The sequence below is a fragment of the Zootoca vivipara genome, chromosome 6, assembly GCF_965207765.1.
Source record: "Zootoca vivipara chromosome 6, rZooViv2.hap1.1, whole genome shotgun sequence".
NCBI lineage: Eukaryota > Metazoa > Chordata > Lepidosauria > Squamata > Lacertidae > Zootoca > Zootoca vivipara.
Genome location: NC_142589.1, coordinates 12,861,755 through 12,882,575, shown reverse-complemented (window position 1 = coordinate 12,882,575; position 20,821 = coordinate 12,861,755). Strand labels below are relative to the sequence as shown.

Below are 20,821 nucleotides of genomic sequence, written 5' to 3'. Positions count from 1 at the left end.
ATTAATCCCGATTTTGAGTTGACAAAGCAAGGAATCCTATTAATTTATTTCTCCCTAGCCAGCATCTCTCCTAAGTCTCCAGTTCAAAGATAAGTTTACATATTAATTCGTTTCATACTATCAAATTGGCCAGTACTGTACTTGCTTCAAGAGGAAACGGGGATACTTTGTAACCCTAAAGTTGAATTATTTAACTGGAAATAAAATCTCGTGGCTTTGAAGAAGTATAGGGAGTACAGTATAAAATACGAAGGCATAGCTGTGTTTGTACAGTTCTCTTTTGTGGGCTCCCTTCCAGACATCCTTTTATCGCACGCCCATTACTATTTGAACTCTTAATAATATCGGGGAGGTCACACACGACTCTTCTTTAGTACAGCGTCTGTTTTATATGTGGAAGGTCCCAGGTTCAACCTTCAGCATTTCCAAGGTAGGAGGGAGGAGAGACCCTCTGCCTGAATTCTTGGGAGAGCTGCTGCCAGTCAGTGCAGTGATTAATGTTCTTATGCAGCTGCACTGTTTTATACTTTCTGGATATCCCATTGCCATATTCTAAACTAGTTGTGCTCTATGTTATAAATCAAGCACTGCTGGGAGTTGTTTCTTTTTGTCGTCCAGTGTATTTCTTATCAATTAAAAACCCCGTGTGGCGCGAACAAATTTTTATTCTGAAAGTGTGCCAGGAAGGGGGGGGGCGGAGTTTGAGAACCACTATCTTAAGGGAAGGGCCGGTGGAGCACCTGCTTTGTCTGCAGAAGCTCCCCAGGTTCAATCCCCAGGAGCAGCAGGGGATGCCTCCTGCTTGAAACCCTGGAGAGCCCCTGCCAGCCAGTGCAGGCAACACCGAGGTGCAGATGGGCCAGAGGCCTGATTCAGTATAAGGCAGCTTGTGCATTTCTAAGCAGACCTGCTCAGGATCGCTCTAACCACCAAACGAGCCCTTAAACCCCTCCTTGCCTCCGTCTGGCTTAAATTAACCCCCCTGCAAATCTCGTAAGGAGAGGAAGGCAGAGAGCGAGCGACTTCTTCCCTCGTCAATCGGCGCCTCGGAGCTCGGCTGATTCTGCCTCCATCGGCCGCCTTCCCTCTTCAGAATCCATGGCATCCGAGGATCGATTAGCCGGGTCTGGAAACATGGCCTCCTCCGAGCAAGGAGAGCAACCTGGGCAGGTAAGCGGGGGGTCGGAGGAGGGAGGCGCCCTGGGACCCCCCTCCCCACGAGGACACTTGTGTGAGGAGAATGGGGTGTTGGGAGGACAGTCGCAGGGCCTGCCCATGCTGCCCTCCCTCTTTCATAAGGAAGGGGGCACCCCCCAAATAGAGGAGTTCCTGTGCCCTCAGTGAGGAAGGAGCAGGTGGTGGGTGGCTTTTGCCCCGTAACTGGGCGGGGGGGAAGAGGGGAGGGAGTCCATTTGCCACCTCACCTTCTTTCATTCCCGCTCCTCCCATGAAAGGGAAAAATCCCTGTACTGTAGTAGGATTTTCTGAGCCACCCCCCCCCCCAAATCTCAGGGAGTGCAAGAGGTGAGTGCCCTTTTGACCTATAATTAGGGGGGTGCCATTTGCCCTGTAATTAGGGGCGGGAGATAGTGGGCAGTTACCTTATAAAACCCTATAATGTGAAGGGGTTCGTTCCCGCTTTTTATAGGCCCCCCAATTTAAAAGGTAGGGGAGGAATGTCTAAATGGAGTGTCTCCAGGGGTTGGAGGAGGGGGTGTATTTCGCCCTGTAAATGGGGGCAGGGAAGGCTAGTAGTTGCCCACTCTTTATGCCTCCCCTCTTTTTAAGGTTAAGGGAGGAATGGTGAAAATGAGTGTCTGTTTTTCTCCCAGGGGTAGCAGGTTGTGGGTGCTTTCTGCCCTTATTTGGGGTTGGGGGGGTATTTGCTGCCCATTCTTTATGTCCCTCCCTCATTAAAAAAAAAGAAGAGGCTAGGGGAACTATGACTAAAAGCAGGGTTAGAAACTGAGATATGAAAGCTTGGACCTAAATGGCACCTTAAACCTAGGTTATGGGCGTGCTATGGTCCATGGGGTCACGAAGAGTTGGACACGACTAAACGACTAAACAACAAACAACAATGGGCACAACAATGGAATGTATAGGCTTGCTTTTTTATATAACAAGAATGCAAAGCTGGAAAAGAATGAACTGCAGCTAAAATATTATGTTCATTTTTCACATGGTCTAGTCCTTCCCCTGTCCACCCCCCTAATATTCTTAAGAGAGTCTGTTCTCCAGTCTTTAGAGAGTAGCTGGAAGTGGGGAGGCAGGAAAAGGTCCTCCTTTCCTTTCACTCTGCAGTTTTAATCTGAAATCTTAGGCGCAGTACTGCGCCCAGAGCTCAGAAACTGCTCCTGCTAATGAAATTCCCTGTCACAAAATGCGCCTAGAAGATGGGAGTTTCGATCACTGACTAAAAGGAGTGTCTATTTATACCCCCACCCCCAATAATGGGGGAGGTGGGTGCCCTTTGCACTATTATGAGAGGGAGTGCTCCCTTCTCCTTCTGCTTCCCTGCTTGAGCTTCTGGCACACACCCTAATTTCAATTTCAGACAATGAGGGATAATTGGTAAGAACTTGCGCTTTTGATCAGGAGGGGAAATTGGATTTCCTTTTCCCATAATAGTTGGGGGTGGAAGAGGAATGGGGGGGTGCCAGTTGCCCCCTTGTTCATCTGCTTGAGCGTTGCCTCTTCCAAGCTTCAACCCTGACAGGGAAGGGGCAAGGAAGTGGGTGGAAGGGGACAATTGCCTAATCCCCCCCCCATTTTACCTTCTGTTCTCCCCTTTCCAAAAAGGGTGGGGGGGAATCTGTGTTGGGGTGAGTGCCCTTTGACCCATAATGGAGGGAAGAGGTGAAGGGAGGTCAGTTCCTCTCCTTCTGCTTGATCTTGTGTGCCACTTTTCTAAACTGGTGGTGGTGAAGAAATCACAAGTGGACTTTGGGGGTGTAAGTGGGGAAGGAGGTGTGCACTCTTTATACCTAATTGGGGTCAGAGTAAAATGTGTGCATTGCTAGCTACCCCTCTCCTCTTTCTGTATTTCTTCTCCCCCCCCCCAAAAAAAAAAATTCAAAAGCAATGGGAGAGAAATCCCATGTTGTGATTCTGTGGCCTCCCTGGAGAGGAAGTAGGTAGGTATCTGTTGCTTCATAAAGTGTGAAGAAGGAAGGGGGCATTGCTTAGTCTAGACTCCGCGCCCCCCCCCTTGGGATGGGGAAAAATGGTGGGGAGCTTAAGTTTTATCCGGGCCCCTCCCAGCTCTGGGGAAACTCATCTATAATTTCTGCATGCCTCCTACACACATGCAGCAAGGAGAACAGGCTGGCCTTGTAATCTTTTCGTTGCATATGAAAAATAATTTTAAGGGGCTGTATTGGGGGGGGGGGTTCCTCTCTGCCACTCCTGTCTGCATTTGGCCTTATCCATAATTCCTCTTCAGCCTCTCGGAAAACAGGTATGCAAAACCCACTTGTTGCACACCTCTTGAGAGAGCTCGGTTACAGAGCACACCTGTTGCATGACAAAGATTCCATGTTTGATCCCTGGCATCACCATCTTAGAGGAGGGATTGGGTAAGCTGTGGCCTTCTGGGTGTTCCTCAATTCCAGTTCTCCCAGCCAGCAGGCAAAATGGTCAGGGATGATGTTGGGAGTCCAGCTTCTTCTGCAGGACACCTGGTTGGAGAAGGCTGAAACAGGACATGCCGGCAGTAGCCAACATGGTGCTATCCAGATGTTGCTGGACTGATTTTGGCAGAAGGGTCGTAGGTCAGCGGTAGAGCATCTGCCTTCAGTGTTGAAGACCCCAGGTAGGAGAGATCTGTGCCTGAAACCCTGGAGAGCTGCTTCCAGTCGATGTGTAGACAATGCAGAGTTAGATAGACCAGTGCTCTGACTTGGCATAAGGCAGATGCCTATGTTTTTACTGTTCTGTGTTGACTACAACTCCCATCATGCCTGAGCATTGGCCGTGCCAACTGGGCAATGATGGGCAACTACTCCCATCACCTTTCAGAAGGCAGCACATGGGCTATTTGTGAACTATAATGTCGTATCCATGATAGCTGCCAGGAATCAATCTGTTGTAAGCTGCTTCAGGAACTTTCAGATAGTATAGAAAGAGGTTTATAAAGGGAATAAATGAAACCAACCACCAGTGTTCAGAGATGGCATACCTCTGAATTCCAGTTGCCGGTGGACAGGCAGAGGGATAGAAATTGTAGCTTTAATAGGGACAGATGGGACTTGTCAACCTGGGATGGTAGTCCATCTAGGTCACAGGGGTCCTCAAACTTTTTCAGCAGGGGGCTGGTCCGCTGTCCTTCAGGCCTTGGGGGGGGGGGCTGGGCTATATATCTGAAAGAAAAAAAAAGAACAAGGGACGATGAGCGCAAAAGGGCTCTGTAGAGGAGCTGCTTTAAATGGCGGCCGCTCGAAAGGGGCGCTTGGCCAACCATGACTCCTGTGTCTTGAGAGCGGCAGGGGCTGGTGGCGGCAGCGGAGGGACGGTGAGCGACGCCCAAAAGGGCTCCGGAGAGGGGCTGCTTAAAATGGTGGCCGCTTGAGCGCTGCTGCTGGGGCTGGCACCAACAAAGCCCAGCCCCCTTCCTCCTCTAGGCAGGGTGGGGAGAAGCCAGGAGGAGGGAGGGAGGAGGCACTGCCGCTGCTGCCGAGTGAGGGAGAGGAAAAGAACACGTGTGCTGGTGATCCACGCGGCGATTCCCGAACTGTCTGTGGGCCAGATTTAGAAGGCAATTGGACCTGATCCAGCCAGCGAGCCTTAGTTTGCTGACCCATGATCTAGGAGAAGGAAATCTCTGATACTAAACCTCCACTGCTTTGCAGGATATCTTTAGGAGGAGAAAGAGCTAAGAAGTAAGCCCTATACAAATCTGCAGTGGAGTCCCTAAGATGGTTGGGTAGTGCCTTGTGTGCCTTCTTATGGCAACTCCTGCAGCCAAGCTGGTGCCAAAAGTAGTGCTCTGCTTTCCTTTGAACCACATCAGCGAGGCCAAAAGGGCATTAGGGCAGCCCTGGACCTCCATACACACTGCCCAGGCTTGCACCCAGGGGAGGTCACTTCAGTGCTGCTAACAGAGGTTTGACTTAACCCCTGGAGGCACACTATAATGGCTATCAAGACAGATGTATGCCAACAACCAACCTTAGCTTCAAGCCCTTTTTGTGGGCTTCCCAGAGGGCCATTTGGTTAGCTACCATGAGCAGCCTGATGCTAGGCCAGGGGGAGCCTCAATCTGATGCATTGTGGCTCTTTCTACATCAGAGGTGGGGAACCTCATCCCTAGAGGCCAACTGTAGCCTTCCAGACATCTCTGTCAAGTTCTTGGAACTTCTCTCTCCTGAGGCCCCACTGTCTCTGTGTCACACCCTGAGTGTTTTGGCTTGGCTGGAATGCGTCCTTGAGCTCTGATGGTGCCTCTTGGCTGCCTGGATGGAGGCTAGAGAAGGGTGTTTGTGTGTAGAAACTATCCCATGGCACAGAGGTAGAATTTACATTTGTTGTCCACTTTTGCCTCTTGCTCTGCCAAGCCCCGACATGTGGCCCTCGGAATGTTTCACAGAACAGAATGTGGCCCTTGAGCTGAAAAAGGTTTCCCATTCTTATTTTCATTACTATTACTGTATTGCCATTTGTTAAGTAGTTGTCTCCTCTGTGTGCATAGTTGCTCATTTTCTACACAAATCTTGGTGTGTGAGGACATAATATGCACCATGTGAGCTCACAATCTGCTAATTTTTGTGTGTAGTGCCTTCTCTGGTTTTTTGAAGGCTGGGCAGGAAGTCACCTGGTAAAAGCAATTCCTTCTCAGCATGCATGGCAGTATAAAGCCTTTCACCCATTTAGGAATGGGTGAGCAACCTCCAGCCTTACAGATGTTGCTTGACTACAACTCCCATCATTCCTCACCATTGGCCAGGCTGGCTGCGGCTAATGGCAGTAGAAATTTACAACATCTGGGGAGGTATCAGATTGCCTGATTCTGGATTATTTATTTATTACATTTTTTATGCCACCTTTTCCCTCAAGGAGCGTCTCCACCCCCACCGTTCTGCCCAGACACTGAGGTCCAGCGCCGAGGGCCTTCTGATGGTTCCCTCACTGCGAGAAGGAAAGCTACAGGGAACCAGGCAGAGGGCCTTCTCGGTAGTGGCACCCACTCTGTGAAATGCCCTCCCATCAGATGTCAAAGAGATAAATAGCTACCTGACATTTAGAAGACATCTGAAGGCAGCCCTGTTCAGGGAAGTTTTTAATGTGTGATATTTTAATGTATTTTAAATTTTTGTTGGAAGGCGCCCAGAGTGGCTGGGGAAAGCCAGCCAGATGGGTGGGGTACAAATTTATTATTATTATTATTATTATTATTATTATTAGTTTTTGTCCTCCCCAGTTATCCTCACAAACAATCCTGTGAGGTTGGTTAGGCTGAGAGACAGTGACTCATGTCATAATAAATGAGTTTGTCTTCAAGCTGCAACAAAGTCTTCTTTCTCTAACTAACTAGCTCTGACTTTCTCCCCTCCCACCAATCTTGTCAACTGTTAAAGGATCCGTCCTGGGGGAATCCAGGGGCCTATAGGGCCCCAGAGCCTGAGATTCCCAATTACCACAGTTAAAGACAAATTACAGTTTAATGTGAAGAATCAAAAGTTCTCACATGGTTCCTCTTCCACTGCTGCTGAGCTATTGGAAAACTAGCTGGTATCTGACTTGTCGTAATGCCCGAATTTGGGCACATGGTAATATATCCCATGCTAGCCCTACTCAGAGTACACCCATTGAAGTTAACAGACATGATTAAATTAGGTTTATCAATTTCAGTGGCTTTACTCTGAGTAGACCATCGTTTGTGGGTGTAGGGAAGAAAAGTGGATTAGCCTAGTGAGATGGGGGTCTGCAAGAAATCTCATCCCCTTAACTCAGTGATGGCCAAACTTGGCCCTCCAGCTGTTTTGGGACTACAATTCCCAACATCCCTGACCACTGGTCCTGGTTGCTAGGGATGATGGGAGTTGTAGTCCCAAAACAGCTGGAGGGCCAGGTTTGGCCATCACTGCCTTAACTGCTTTTCTAGAAAAAAATTGAACTGGGAGATTGTCCTGTGCAAATCAGGATATTTTGAGAAGGTGATTTGCTGGTTCTCTAGACAAGTGTTCTTCAAACTTTGGGTCCCAGAAGCTGGACAACAGGCTCCATCATCCCCAGGTAATTTAACCAGTGATCACGGATTATGGGAGTTGTAGTTGAACATCTGGGGTTCCAAGGCTGAAGAGCATCGCTTTAGAGCCAATGTAGCATGTTCCAGATGCATAGCCTGTTTGCTTGTTTTCAGTAAGCAGACCCAGAAAACATTGAAACTGCTAAGCTTGCCAAATATCCTAGTTGTAGCTGGTGTCCAATAATTGTTACTGTTAAGAATGCAAAGAAGACTTTTCTCTATCCACTTTCTCCATGCCATGCATAATTTTAAACATTTCTACCATGTTACTTGGACCCAGGTGGCGCTGTGGGTTAAACCACAGAGCTTAGGGCTTGCTGATCAGAAGGTCGGTGGTTCGAATCCCTGTGACGGGGTGAGCTCCTGTTGCTTGGTCCCAGCTCCTGCCAACCTAGCAGTTCGAAAGCACGTCAAAATGCAAGTAGATAAATAGGAACCGCTACAGCGGGAAGGTAAACGGCGTTTCCATGTGCTTCTCTGGTTTGCCAGAAGTGGCTTTGTCATGCTGGCCACATGACCTGGAAGCTATACGCCGGTTCCCTTGGCCAATAATGCGAGATGAGCGCGCAACGACTGGACCTAATGGTCAGGGGTCCCTTTACCTTTACCATGTTACCATGTTACTTGCCATTTCTCTCATTTCCAAAAGTTGCAATCTTTCCTCACTGGACTTATGAAATGTGTGTTTGTGTGGGGGGTGGATTTTGCATGGAAAAATAGAAGAATGGAACATTTTGGATTTTGGAATCCTCCCCCATCCCCTGTGGAAAATCTTCCGCCCCATATCCCTAATCTCCTCCATTACATAGGAATTGGAGGGCAAGTGCTTGCCGCTGCTTTGGCTCACTCCTGCTCTGGTGTCCTTGGAGTTGGCTGAACTTCATATTCTCAGGCTCTGTCCCTTTAGGGGGAAGGAGAGAGAGAGTGCGGAGAGAGAGAGAGAGAGTGCAGGAAACCTGGAGGTGGTTGAATTCATGAGTTTCAGGCACCTTTCCCTCCTTCCTGATCCCACCTCTGAAAGAAGCCTGGGTTTGGTAAAAATATACCTCCAAAATATACTTTTGGAGAAAGCAATGCTTCTGAATACAATTTTCTAGAAACTGCAGGGGGGAGAAGAAGAAGAGTTTGGATTTGATATCCCGCTTTATCACTACCCGAAGGAGTCTCAAACGGCTAACAATCTCCTTTCCCCTCCTCCCCCACAACAGACACCCTGTGAGGTGGGTGGGGCTGAGAGACTTCAGAGAAGTGTGACTAGCCCAAGGTCACCCAGCAGCTGCATGTGGAGGAGCGGGGACGCGAACCCGGTTTCCCAGATTACGAGTCTACCGCTCTTAACCACTACACCACACTGGAGAGTCATTGTTGCATCCAGGTCCTGCTCTCAGCCCCACATAATTAAGGATTTACAGTGCAAATCCCAAGCATGTCAGCTCAGGATTCCTTGAGCTAGCAGGACTCACACCTAGGTAAGCGCGTACAGTGGTACCCTGCAAGACGAATGCCTCGTGCAACGAAAAACTCGCAAGACGAAAGCGTTTTGCGTTGCGCGAGGCGTCTCGCAAGACGAAGTTTCCTATGGCTGCGCTTCGCAAGATGAATAGGAATGCATTAACTAAATGGGTAAACCAGGTAAATGGTAAACAGTGCTTCGCAAGATGAAATTTTTGCTATACGAAGCAACTTGCGGAACGAATTGATTTCGTCTTGTGAGGTACCACTGTATAGGGATTGCAGCTCTAGTTAACAAACAGGGATCATCCTAGAAGTAGCTTAAACTAGCATATAGTGGTATCTCTGGTTAAGAACTTAATTCGTTCCGGAGGTCCGTTCTTAACCTGAAACTGTTCTTAACCTGAGGTACCACTTTTGCAAATGGGGCCTCCTGCCGCGCCGCCAGAGCACAATTTCCGTTCTCATCCTGAAGCAAAGTTCTTAACCCGAGGTACTATTTCTGGGTTAGTGGAGTCTGTAACCTGAAGCGTTTATAACCTGAAGCGTTTGTAACCCAAGGTACCACTGTATATACCCGTACCAGGCTGGCTTTGCTAGTATCACTAATTTGCTAAATAAAGATCATTCTAAGAAAAAACAACCCCCCCGACCTATTAATTATATTTAAATATTTAAGTACAGGCAACTCCCCATTTCCATGTGTTTGAGGCACGTGTAACCTTGCATATTGCTACAAACCTGGACGTGGCATGGAAAGGGGGGAGGAAATGGCCCGAGAAGATTGCGGAAACGGCAAAAATGGTGCAAAAATAGCATCTAGCAACCCCCGCCGAGGCTTTGCAAGTGCAATCTCAGGAGCCTTTGCACTGACCTTTTAGGCCTATGTAGAGCTGGAGTTTGAGCTAGGAGGTTTGGAGGGAGCATTGTGGTAGAGTTTGGTGGAGCTGTTAAAAGAGTTTTCCAAGAGTTTCCAGAGATTTAGAGGGTATCTGCAGGCTTTTTCCTGAAAATGATTTCATTTATACATGTGGTGCCTCAGAACATAACCCCCGCAGAAATGGGCAGTTGCCTATATACATTTGTTGACTATTAAACATCTTACAGGTGTATACTTCCAAAGGAATAAAAACTCACTTGTAATTTCCCCCTTTTATTTCATACAGTTGCATATTACCTTAAGCCTTGTTATTCCTGAGAACTTTTAAAACTAAGGGTTGAATCCAACCAGGTTGGAGGCAGTAATGCTTCTGCACGCCAGTGTTTGCAAAGTGCAAGGGGTGGGGGGTGGGGCCGAGAGCTTTTGTGCTTGGGTCCTGCTTTCAGACTCCCCAGAGGAATCTGAATGGCCACTTTGAATATAGGATGCCAGTCTAGATGGGCTGTAGGGCTGATTCAACAGTGAGACTCTTTGTACACTCTTAAGCTCCACCAGACACATTGATATCCTCTTCGCCGTCCATCAGATCTGAAACGGACAGCTTCCTATATTCATGCATCTTAACCACTAGGGAAGGGTCCCTGCTTCCGACTTCTTCCTATTTCCAAATTGGGCTGCTGTTGACAGGTGAAGCTTTCCCCGCAACAGCGTTTCTGCATTAGAAAAGGTTTAACCCGTTGAACTGCTGCCTACTGCAAGCTGCTAAAAGTGGGAGAGCCCTGCTCTTCCTCAGTGCCAGCCTCAAATCACATGGTGAACCTGAGTTTCAAGAGTGGTAAACCAGTTAAGTCACTATAGGTCTTTTATCAATTGATCTTAACCTGGCAATACTGCTACAAGACCAGGCATGATATTTCAACGTGGGAACTGTATGTGTGTCAGAAGAGGTCTTGCAGCAACCAAGGTTCAAATGCCCAGGATTACATCATTTAAAAAGCAAGCAGTGTGCTCTAAGAACATCTGCTCTAGTTACCCCCCCCCCATCTTTTTTGCGATTCCCCCCATAGTACAGTAAAATTACAACTTAAAAAAATACAAATCAAATAAGTAGTTATCCATGTATGTCTCATATTAACTAAAGGAATATTTTGAACATCTCTTGAGGAAAAGAGTTCGACCCTTTGACATGACTATATCCATTAAGTGTTTCTGTTAACAGCCCACCTCCAAGTAATCATGAGGTCTAGAAGCATGTGATTTTTTTAAAAAATGAGAACAATAATTGAAAGTTATCAAAAAGGCTGAGGTCTACAAGATTGTGTAGGTCAAAAGCACTGCTTCTCTGCCCTTGATCTCAACAATGTACGTTTTTCTTTTTTTTAGGAACCCCCCTCCCCGTTTCCTTAGAGACCTCTCTTAAGACAAATGTCTCTTTCTCTTAGTTCTTCATCTTAACCTGAACTGATTGATGTAGTTCAATATCCTACATAATAGCCAAATGTAGATCTAATTGGGTGAATCATTCAGGCCGGGTCCCTGAGGAGCCCGGAAGTTTTTATATATCTGTACATTTATGTAAAATTCAATACAGCTTTTGGTGGGGGAAATAAAGTGAGATCTGGTTTCTGAGAGAAGATGATAGAGAGCATGTTAGGACTCCATGGGGGGGGGGGTTGCATTTCCGACTTAAAAAGTGTTTCTACAATGGTGGGGGGGCATGAAAAATAGAAAATAGGAAGCTGCCTTATGCTAAGTCAATACCATTGATACATTTACCTCAGTATTGCCTACACTGACTGGCAGCAGCTCTCCAAGGTTTCAGAGACAGGAGTCTTCTCTTAGCCCTACCTGGAGATGCTGGGGGGGGGGGTTTGAACCCAGGACCCTCTGTGTGCAAGGCAGGTGTTCAACTTGAGATTCCTGTATTGAAGGGGGTTGGACTAGATGACCCTCAGGGTACCTTCCAGCTCTACAGTTCTGTGATTCTACTACTGATCTACAGCCCTTCCCTTAAGACAGAGGGTTGTAAAAAGCTGCCGTATACTGAGACCCATCTAGCGAGGTATTGCCTACACTGACTGGCAGCTGAATCCCTCTCTCGCCCTAGAACTCTTGGGCATACAATGAAGCTGAGCGTTGGAAGATTCAAGACAGATAGAAGGAAGTCCTTCTTCACGCAGCGCATAGGCATGGGGAACCTTTTTCATATTCCCTTCTGCGCAACCTTCCAGGGGCCACATGCCAGTGGCAGACGAGTCCAGAGCAGATGTGTGCGGAGCAATGGGTGCAAATTTTAGCTTTGATCAGCAGGCTGGTTTCTACACCCCCCCCCCCTAGCCTCCATCCAGGCGACTGAGAGTTATGATCAGAATTCAAAGCCACATTCCAGTCTGGTGAAAACACTCACAGAGGGTGCCAGGCAGGACTGCTGAGCACTTTGGCATCCTGAGGGCCAAATAGTGATGCTTTGGGTGCCATGCTGCCCTCTCTCCCACCCAGGCTGAGGTCTACCCCACTCATGTTGCTGTGATTTCACTGGATCCAAGAGCACACCAATTTTTCCTTGTACCGTGGCCAAGGTCTTAATTGTTCCGTGCTTCAGTGCCTTGTTAGCTTTGCATGAAAACACTTGCAGGGGAGGAAACCTGAGCTGTCATTTATTTTTAAGATTCTTATTCCTTCATCCTAGGTCTGCTTGGCATGCTGGTTGCCTGCCCCTCATTTTTTTTTTTGTTGCCCTAATTTAACACACACATGTTGATTTATAAATCTGCCATCCTTTTATTAGCACAGCCTCTTAGCGTGGGTATAAATTACCCAGTTGTCAAAAAAATGTTTTCACTGGTATTGCTTGTTTTAGGGAAATTTACAGCAGGGGCCGGACTCGCCATGCTGAACAACTTCTGAAGGTTGTTGGTTCTGCACGTGGGGAGGGGGTGGGGTCTTGCTTTGTCCCCTCTCTTCTGCATTTGTAGGGGGCAGTAAGCCTTTTTGCCCAGGGCTGAGTAGCAAACATCTTAAGCATGGATGTGTTGCATACAGAAACCATGACAAAACCTTTAGGCATGCATCTTGTTTAGAGGAGTTATCGCCCCATATCACTCCAACTTAATTCATACTGCAGCAGAGGAAAGATAACAAAAACCACTAAATAAGTAATTAAAAGTATGTATAAGACCAATGAATTAATTATACCTGTTGCCACATTTCCCAAGCCTGAATGGAACGTTTCTTCGAAAAGCCAGACCTCGAGGTGAAATCAGTAAAAGTATGCCAAATCAAGTTGAGGTTCACCTGCTGATTAGTGGGTGGGACTATTGCTTCGTTTATGGTTTGGATATTGCTGGCATGCTGTTTTTGCTTTTCCACAAGTTGTGTGTTAAATGAGATGTTAATGTATTGTACGATCCCTGCCCCCCCCCATGTTATTTTGTATGTGCATATATTTTTCTTTAACGTTAAGTTGCTTGGAGACCTTTGGATGCCAAGTGACTAATAAGTTTAATAAATAAATAAAATAAGCAAAATAAACTGGTGCCGACGCTCCGAAGAAAGATCTGCAGCAGGTTTCCATTGCTCAGTGATCACCAGTTTTGCTGCCGGAGTCGTGTAAATCATATGTTCTTTTGACAACTCCATAAATATCACAATCGAAAATATTAAATAACATCCATTTTGGGGAAAACAGCAGCGCTTCCTCACCAGTAAGACCTGGTGCTTTTAAAACTGGAGATGTTGGGAATTGAACCGGAGACCTTTTAGCATTCAAAGTGGGTGCTCTCCTGGCGAGTAATGGCTCCTGTTTGTTTGTATGTCAGAGCAGCTAAGCATGCTTAGAGGTGACCATTGGGTGGCACTCTAACCTTGCTTTTTTTCTTCTTACAGACTGGCTCTTCTTCTGGACCTGAGAATGGAGCATCCCGCGAAGCTCTGGTGAGTCCTGCGTTTGTGGGGTGTGGGAATCAAAAGAATAACTTTGCTTTCACGTAATTCAACTCAACCAGGCATGGGCTGCATGTCCATGTGGTTGGGGTTTTTTTTTTTTTGACCAGCTTGTTCTCTTGAAAAGAGCATCTGTTTGGCCACTTCTTTCCCGGGTCAACTCCTTCATCTTGGACAGAAGGACCTAAGTATCGCTATGTGTGGTGCTCTCTAGGTGACCTCTGAACTTTGACCTTTAGTGACCCCCCCTCCTTATCTTTTCCTGGGTGAGCAGAGGGTCATCTCTAACCACCCATGAAGGACTCTCTTGCTCTTGATCAGAGATTTTTCTTTCGAGGACTTTGGCACGTAACAGGTCTCTTCGGTTAGTAGAGAGTTTCTCCATTCGTTGATGAAAATGAAATGTGTGGTGTATTGTGTGTATGCAGATTAACCTGAGAGGTAGTAGTACACTCAGCTTCTTCATCAGGGAAACCCTCTACGAAATCTCAACCTCCTTTCATGCTCCTCATCAAGCAGACTTTGAGATTTCGGTGTTCCTGCTATAGAACAAAGTATCATAATTAAGATTCCCAGACCCTACCTCTTTCCCCATTCAAAGGCCTCCCACAGAAGGCCTCTAAGGTGCAGAGGATTCTGAAATGTTTCACACATGGGCCTTAAAGGTAAAGGTAAAAGGACCCCTGACCATTAGGTCCAGTCGTGACCGACTCTGGGGTTGCGGCGCTCATCTCACGTTATTGGCCGAGGGAGCCGGCGTACAGCTTCCAGGTCATGTGGCCAGCATGACAAAGCCGCTTCTGGTGAACCAGAGCAACACACGGAAACGCCATTTCCCTTCCCGCTGTAGTGGTACCTATTTATCTACTTGCACTTTGATGTGCTTTCGAACTGCTAGGTGGGCAGGAGCTGGGACCGAGCAACAGGAGCTCATCCTGTCGTGGGGATTCGAACCGCCAACCTTCAGGCCCTCAAATGTCTCACGCCAAACCAGAGGTGGGAGACACCTGTTTCCCTCCAGATGTTATTCTCATCACCACCCCTAACCACTGGCTTTGCTGGCTGGGGCTGATGGGAGTTGGAGTCTGGCAACATCTGGCAGGATGTGAATGCTCCCCATAGATGGATGGAGAAACTGCAAAATCTTCAGATGTTCTACTACAACTCCCATCGTCTGTGCGCATGCTGGCTGGGGCTGGTGGGAGTCCAACAACATCTGGAGGGCCAGGGGTTCCCCACCCCTGAAGTAGACCATTGTTTGCTTTTCCTGCCCTTAGCTATGGACAGAGACCATTGGCCTCTGAATACCAGTTGCTAGGAATCAGAAATGGAGGAGAGTGCTGTTGTGCTCAGGACCTGCTTGTGGGCTTTCCAATTGGGACATCTGGTTGGCCACTGTGAGAACAGGATGCTGGATTGGGCCACTGGTTTGATCCAGCAGGCTCCTCTATTGTAGCTTCTGCATGACTGGATAGGCTTGCAGGTTTTAAGCAGGCACCGAAAAGTGTAACAGGCCTACGCCTGTCATTTCCATTCATTTCAGTGGGTTTGCTAGTAGGACGAAGCTCAGACAGAGCTCCAGATTTGCTGCCTCGTGTGCCTTCATGCTCTTGTCTGCAGTATTTTTTAAGTAAAAAAAAATTAAGGCTGTTTCTTGCTGATGCAAGTACCTATGCTTTCGCACTGATTTTTCTTCTCCTTCTTCCCAAGGAGAATGGCAGGCAGCTCGCTCTCTGCCCCCCACCCTGTGGGCTGACAGAAATTACCTTCTGTTTAATTAACATCATCTCCCCTGCTCTTTATATACTGCTTCATAATTGCTCCGAGGAAAAGAGGAACGCATCGCAGCCATATATCTATATATAGACATAGATATAAGATAAAAATAATTCGTTGGGAAAAGGTGGGGGGGGGGAAACGCAGCACAAATCAAGAAAATACAAAATAAAATTCAGTGTCCCTGAAATATAATATTGATCTCGCAACGAACCTTCATGCATATGAGGGTACCACGGAGCTCACGTGGAAAAGGAACGGGGGCTTTCAATCCTGGTTCCTTTTTAATTATTTTTCCCCGCTTACTCCCTCTCTATTCCTCTCGTAGCCTCTTCATTTCTGCTTAGGTGTCGTCATCACTTCCAGCCACGCATCCGTAGAGACCCTTTTAACTAATCGGCCGTTCGCTCCCCACTTACGGCCTGACTCGCTGGTCGTTCAGTGCCGCAGACCTCTGGCGTGAGCTTATTAGTTACCCGGGGCTTCCTGCGTTCGAACATGCATCATGTGTAGGGCTGCATCTGATGACGGTTTGGAAATTACAGCTGGTGCAGAATTTGGCAGCCAGGTTGCTCACTGGGGCAAGCCGGTTTCAGCATGGTTCCTGGCAAGTTTGGATGTGCCCCTGAGCAAAATGAGCACTGTCCCACCTTCCCCCCCACCCCATTTTGAAACGAGCCAGCATCCCATTGCACAATTGAGCAGGATACTTTGGCTAAAGATGTTGCAGCAGCTTCTAGGTTCAGGTGTCTCTCTTATCCTTTTTTAAAAAGAAGAAGAAGAAGTAGAAGTAGACAGTATTAGAAAGGCTGGGTCTGTCAATATTGGTTACCCATAACAGCTGAGAAAAGACTGCCCCTCACCCCTGGGCAAATATGTAGGAACAAGTACCGTGTTTCTCATATTATAAGACATGTCTTATATTTATTTTTCCTCAAAAAACACACACTATGGCTTATTTTCAAGGGATGTCTTATTTTTTTCCTCCTCCTGCCGTGGCCGGCATTGCTGCTGCGCCTATCACTATGTCTTATTTTCGGGGTATGGCTTATATTCCTTGAATGCTTAAAAATCCTGCTATGGCTTATTTTATGGGTATGTCTTAAAATATGAGAAACAGGGTATTTTGAGGGAGACAGCTGTGGACATGACCCCCTCCCTCCATCCCTCCCTCCCAATCTTTTGCAAGCATCATTGCATTTACCTTTCCAAGCTTCTGTCCCATTAGCTTGAGAGCTAGAAACTTTAATCAAGACCATTTATTAAGCCAGCGAAACAAAACAAAAAGTCCTCTCCAAACCACTGCCGTAGTTCATCAAAACCCAGCCCAGTCCCCTTGGAGTAACCTCTGCGATCTTTAATAGCAAGCTCTGCTTCTAACGGAGGCAGCAGCGCCCTTTGTCCGCAGCGGTGGCGGCAAATGGACTGAGGCGGGCGGGCGGGGGGCTGTAATCTACGATTATTATTATTATTATTATTTTTAATTTTGGCCTCTCATTTCCCTGCTGTCGGTCTTGGCCCATTAAAATTTCGCCTGGACGCTCCGCGATGGGAAGTGTAACCTTGTGGTTCTCGGAGCGTCAGCAACTCGCTCTAGTGCTGTTTACAGCCAGCGTGTGTCATCCCTTGGCGTGGGATCAGCTTTCTCCTTGAGTCCAGATGCTCAGTGACACAGCCGCCCGTCTCTGTCTGTCTGTCTGTCTGTCTCTCTCTCCCCCCCCCCCGCCCGCCTGTGTCTCTCTGCTGCCCAATTTCCCCTCTCGATCCTTCAAGCACTTGTGGAATCTAAACAGCCTTTCCCCTCTCCTCCCTTTTTCTTTCTCGGTTGCACATCCTGCTCAAAGCAATGAGTTTGGCTCTGTGTAAAAAGAAATATGGGGCGGTGAAGCTGCACTTGATCAGTGGAGATAAAAGCCTTTTCTCTTAGCAATAAGACTGTAGAAGCTGTATCTTTTGGGGGCCTGGGTCTACTTTGCATAGAAACAGAAAACGGAGCACTAATTCTGCTTTTTACCTTGATACCTGATTTAAGAAGGTCTTATTCGTTGCGATACCTGAAAAAACTTGCTCGTTCTTTGCAAGTTTCCAGGGGTAAAGACAAACCTATGTCACATGCCGCTGCATGGTGGTTGTTTACGGCAGGCAAATTCCTGCAAAGTAGGATTCACATCTGGATTTGATTGTATTTTAGGACCTAATATTGACCGCTCCATCGTGTTTCCGTGGTATCATGATCTTATTATCTGTAGAACTGTTTAAAGCCTCTGCAATAACCACTTCTCCTCTCTGCATCATTTCCCTTCTAATAAGTTGTGGACCATATGATTTTAAACATGAGGCAAGCAGTTGCTCGTTTCTGCACCTCTCAAACATCTGCATTGTTATATGTAATAAAGTAATTTCTTTTTTTAAAAGCTAACTTCTGAAAAGATCATAGGGAAAACGGACCTTGCATTTATCGTTTATTGGAATGATAAAATGCAAGGCTTGGATCAATCCACATGCATTATTAGGGCTTAGACGATGTGCAGATGATTGATCATTTGGACAGGAGTGGGAACAGTTATTGTTGCCATCTTCAAAGAGGGATTTTAAAAGAACAAACCAAAAATGAAGGGTTGGGAGTGAGGGCGAGATGAACGATGATGATACATACTTGTTCAGCGTATTATTTTCACAGTATATATTTCTGATAAGAATTTTGGATTTCTTCTTATCCGTATGATAATTTATAGACATGCACTTATTGGTTGAATGATAATGTAAGGCGTTGCAGATAAATATGCAATTGTGTACAAAATAGTACATAGATAAGAATCGTTATTATTAAGAATAGTAAATAAATTTACTATTTATAGTAAATAAATAAAGTTCTGCATCCAGCTCCATACATATTCCACCTATGTAGATAATACAAATTGAGGATGTTTCCATTATGATAAGTTTGCAGGGCCTGTAGGAGATGAGTCATTGCGTGTGTGTGCAGAACCTTGTAAAAGAGTACCTAAAATGATCAAGAAGTTCTTCTTCTTCTTGTTATTATTTAATTAATTAAATTTGATGCATCATTCCTGTAAAGAAATACAAAAGTATTTGGGGTTTTTAGGGGTTATTCACCATTCAGAATGATTTGCCTATCGGAATGATTTAACTATCAGACCCTCTTCCCAGGGAATTCTGGGTATTGAAGCTCTGTAACAGGAGTAGGGGGCGGGGTCTCTTCGCAATTCTCAGCACCTTGAACAAACTACAGCTCCCAGGAGCCTTTGCGGGAAGCCATGGCAAAGTGGTGTGATACTGCTTCAAATGTGTAGTGCATGTGGGGCCCACAGCGTGCCCTGTCTCCGATGTGACAGCCCTCCTGATATTTGAAGAACTTTAACCTTCTTTTCTCCAAGCGAAGCATACTGTATTCGCTCCCCATCGTACTTGGTTTGCAAAAGCTCGCTTTTATTTTGACCCGCACCACCAGCCTGATGGAATCTCTCCCGGCATTCAAAACCCACAGGAACCAGCCTGAAGGAATGCAAGGCCATTATAAGCCCATTAGGGTTACTGCTTGCCCAGAGGTCGCTGAGCTGATAGCATCTCTCTGGCTGACAGTGCTAAATTATCCTGACTAATGTTTGACTGGGGACTCTGGGTTGGTTGCCCACTGACTCCAACTGTCTGGGAATCCCCATACCGATCGGAAAATATATATAGATATATAGACTTTTAGAGGCTCACTGGTCCTCTCTCTGGACTGTTCAAAGTGAACCTTGGGAAAAATATGCAGAGAACTTTAAAAAAATAAAATTGTGGCGCTTGGTTTCATTGCAGAAGGGAAGGGCTGCAACCCAGTGGTGGAGCATCCACCTTGCCTGCAGAAAGCCCCAGGTTCCTTGCAGCATTTCCAGGTAGGTCTGGGAGCGACTCTACCTGAAATCCTTGGAGAGCCACTGCCAGTCAGTGTAGACCAGGCATCCCCAAACTGCGGCCCTCCAGATGTTTTGGCCTACAACTCCCATGGTCCCTAGCTAACAGGACCAGTGGTTGGGGAAGATGGGAATTGTAGTCTAAAACATCTGGAGGGCCGAAGTTTGGGTATGCCTGGTGTAGACAGTACTGAGCTCAGTAGGCCAATGGCCTGAGTTCGTAAGAGGCAGCTTCCTATGTTTCTATGAAATGTTGGGAAGGTAAACTATGGAACTCACTTCCACAGGAGGCAGTGATGGCCACCAGTCTGGATGGCTTTAAAAGAGGATTAGGCAAATTGACAGAGGGCAAAGCTCTCAGTGGTTACTAGTCACAGTGCCTGTGCTCTGCTGACATCGCCAGAGGCAGTGGTGCTCCTGAACATCAGTTGCTGGAAACCACAGGTGATGTTTTCTCAAGGTGTGTTCTCAATGCTGTTCTCGGGAGCTCAGCTGTGCCAAGCAGACAAGCCCATCTCTGCAACAGTGTGGACTAGAAACTTACAGGGAGTTGGTGGGTGGGGAGAGAATAGGGTTTGTAGAAAGCCCCCTTGCAGTACATGCTAACGTCTCTTAGCTCTCTGCATTGCATGCCCACCATCAGAACAATGGAATATGGTTTTTCCGTCTTATGCCAACTTCTTTTCATCGGCTGTTAGGACAATGCATTAATTTGTCAATTTGTTTTCTGTGATGCTTGACCTCTTGGTTGAGTTCTGAGCCGAATCGTTCTTCTTTTCCTTTCTTTCTTGGTTTTGTCTATTTACTGCTGACTCTGTTCATCGAGTGGCTCTTTCTTTTATTTTATTTTTGCCCCTTCACCCTCCCTTCCCTGTGGTCCGTGCAAAATGCACTCTTTTAATCTGTCGATTCCTTTTAATGTGTTGACCTGGACAAATTCATGCGCGCGCCCTGTCCGCGGATGCAAATGTACTTACCGAGGGAGCATGTTTAAAGGGGAACTGTCAGCTCTGCTTAACTCGCCTGGCCTCAGATCAATAGCAGCGCTTCCTTGAAATTCCCCGCGCATCCCGACAAGACGTTGTAATTGAATGCAATCCGTCCCTGCCTCCTCCTACCTTGTACAAAGGTATGGCTGACAAAGGTATGTTACGGCAGCCCATGCCATGGGGGTGACTGTATGCCACTGCTTTGAGCACCAGTGTGGTGCAGTAGTTAAAGAGTGTCAGACTAGGCCCTGGGACACACCAGGGTTCAAATCCCCACCGCGTCACAGAGCTTGCTGGGTGTGGCCTTGTGCCAGCCATTGCTTCTCAGCCTGACCTACCTCACAGGGTTGTTGTGGGAATTAAATGAGGAGGGGAAGAACGATGCATACCACCTTCAGCTCCCTTGAGAAAAAGGTGGGACATAGATTCAATAAGTAAATGAATGAAATGTGATCCGTGGAGGCCTTCGGACTGCCACCCACCTGAAACTGCCCATTTGGAGAATTGGCTGTTTCCACTGCACACATGGGAATCCGCCTGGCCCCCATTTGTGTGAGTATCTCTTTTAATTGCAGCTTGTGAGGGGGTCCAGGATTCCCATGCTATACACCGCTTGCCC

General features: G+C 47.0%; 1 protein-coding gene across 2 annotated transcripts in view; it reads left to right on the top strand.

Annotated features, from left to right (window-relative positions):
* The first annotated feature begins 1,002 nt into the window (after positions 1–1,002).
* The window catches only part of PEX14 (peroxisomal biogenesis factor 14), a 116,238-nt gene continuing 96,419 nt past the window's right edge, over positions 1,003–20,821 (top strand). The window contains exons 1-2 of one of the 2 annotated variants that reach the window (XM_035120490.3): positions 1,003–1,170; positions 13,464–13,511. In XM_035120490.3, coding sequence (XP_034976381.1) covers positions 1,099–1,170; positions 13,464–13,511 — 120 coding nt within the window. In that variant the 5' untranslated portion in view covers positions 1,003–1,098. The remainder of the gene's footprint in view (positions 1,171–13,463; positions 13,512–20,821) is intronic. The other variant, XM_088671549.1, reaches the window with a different exon arrangement.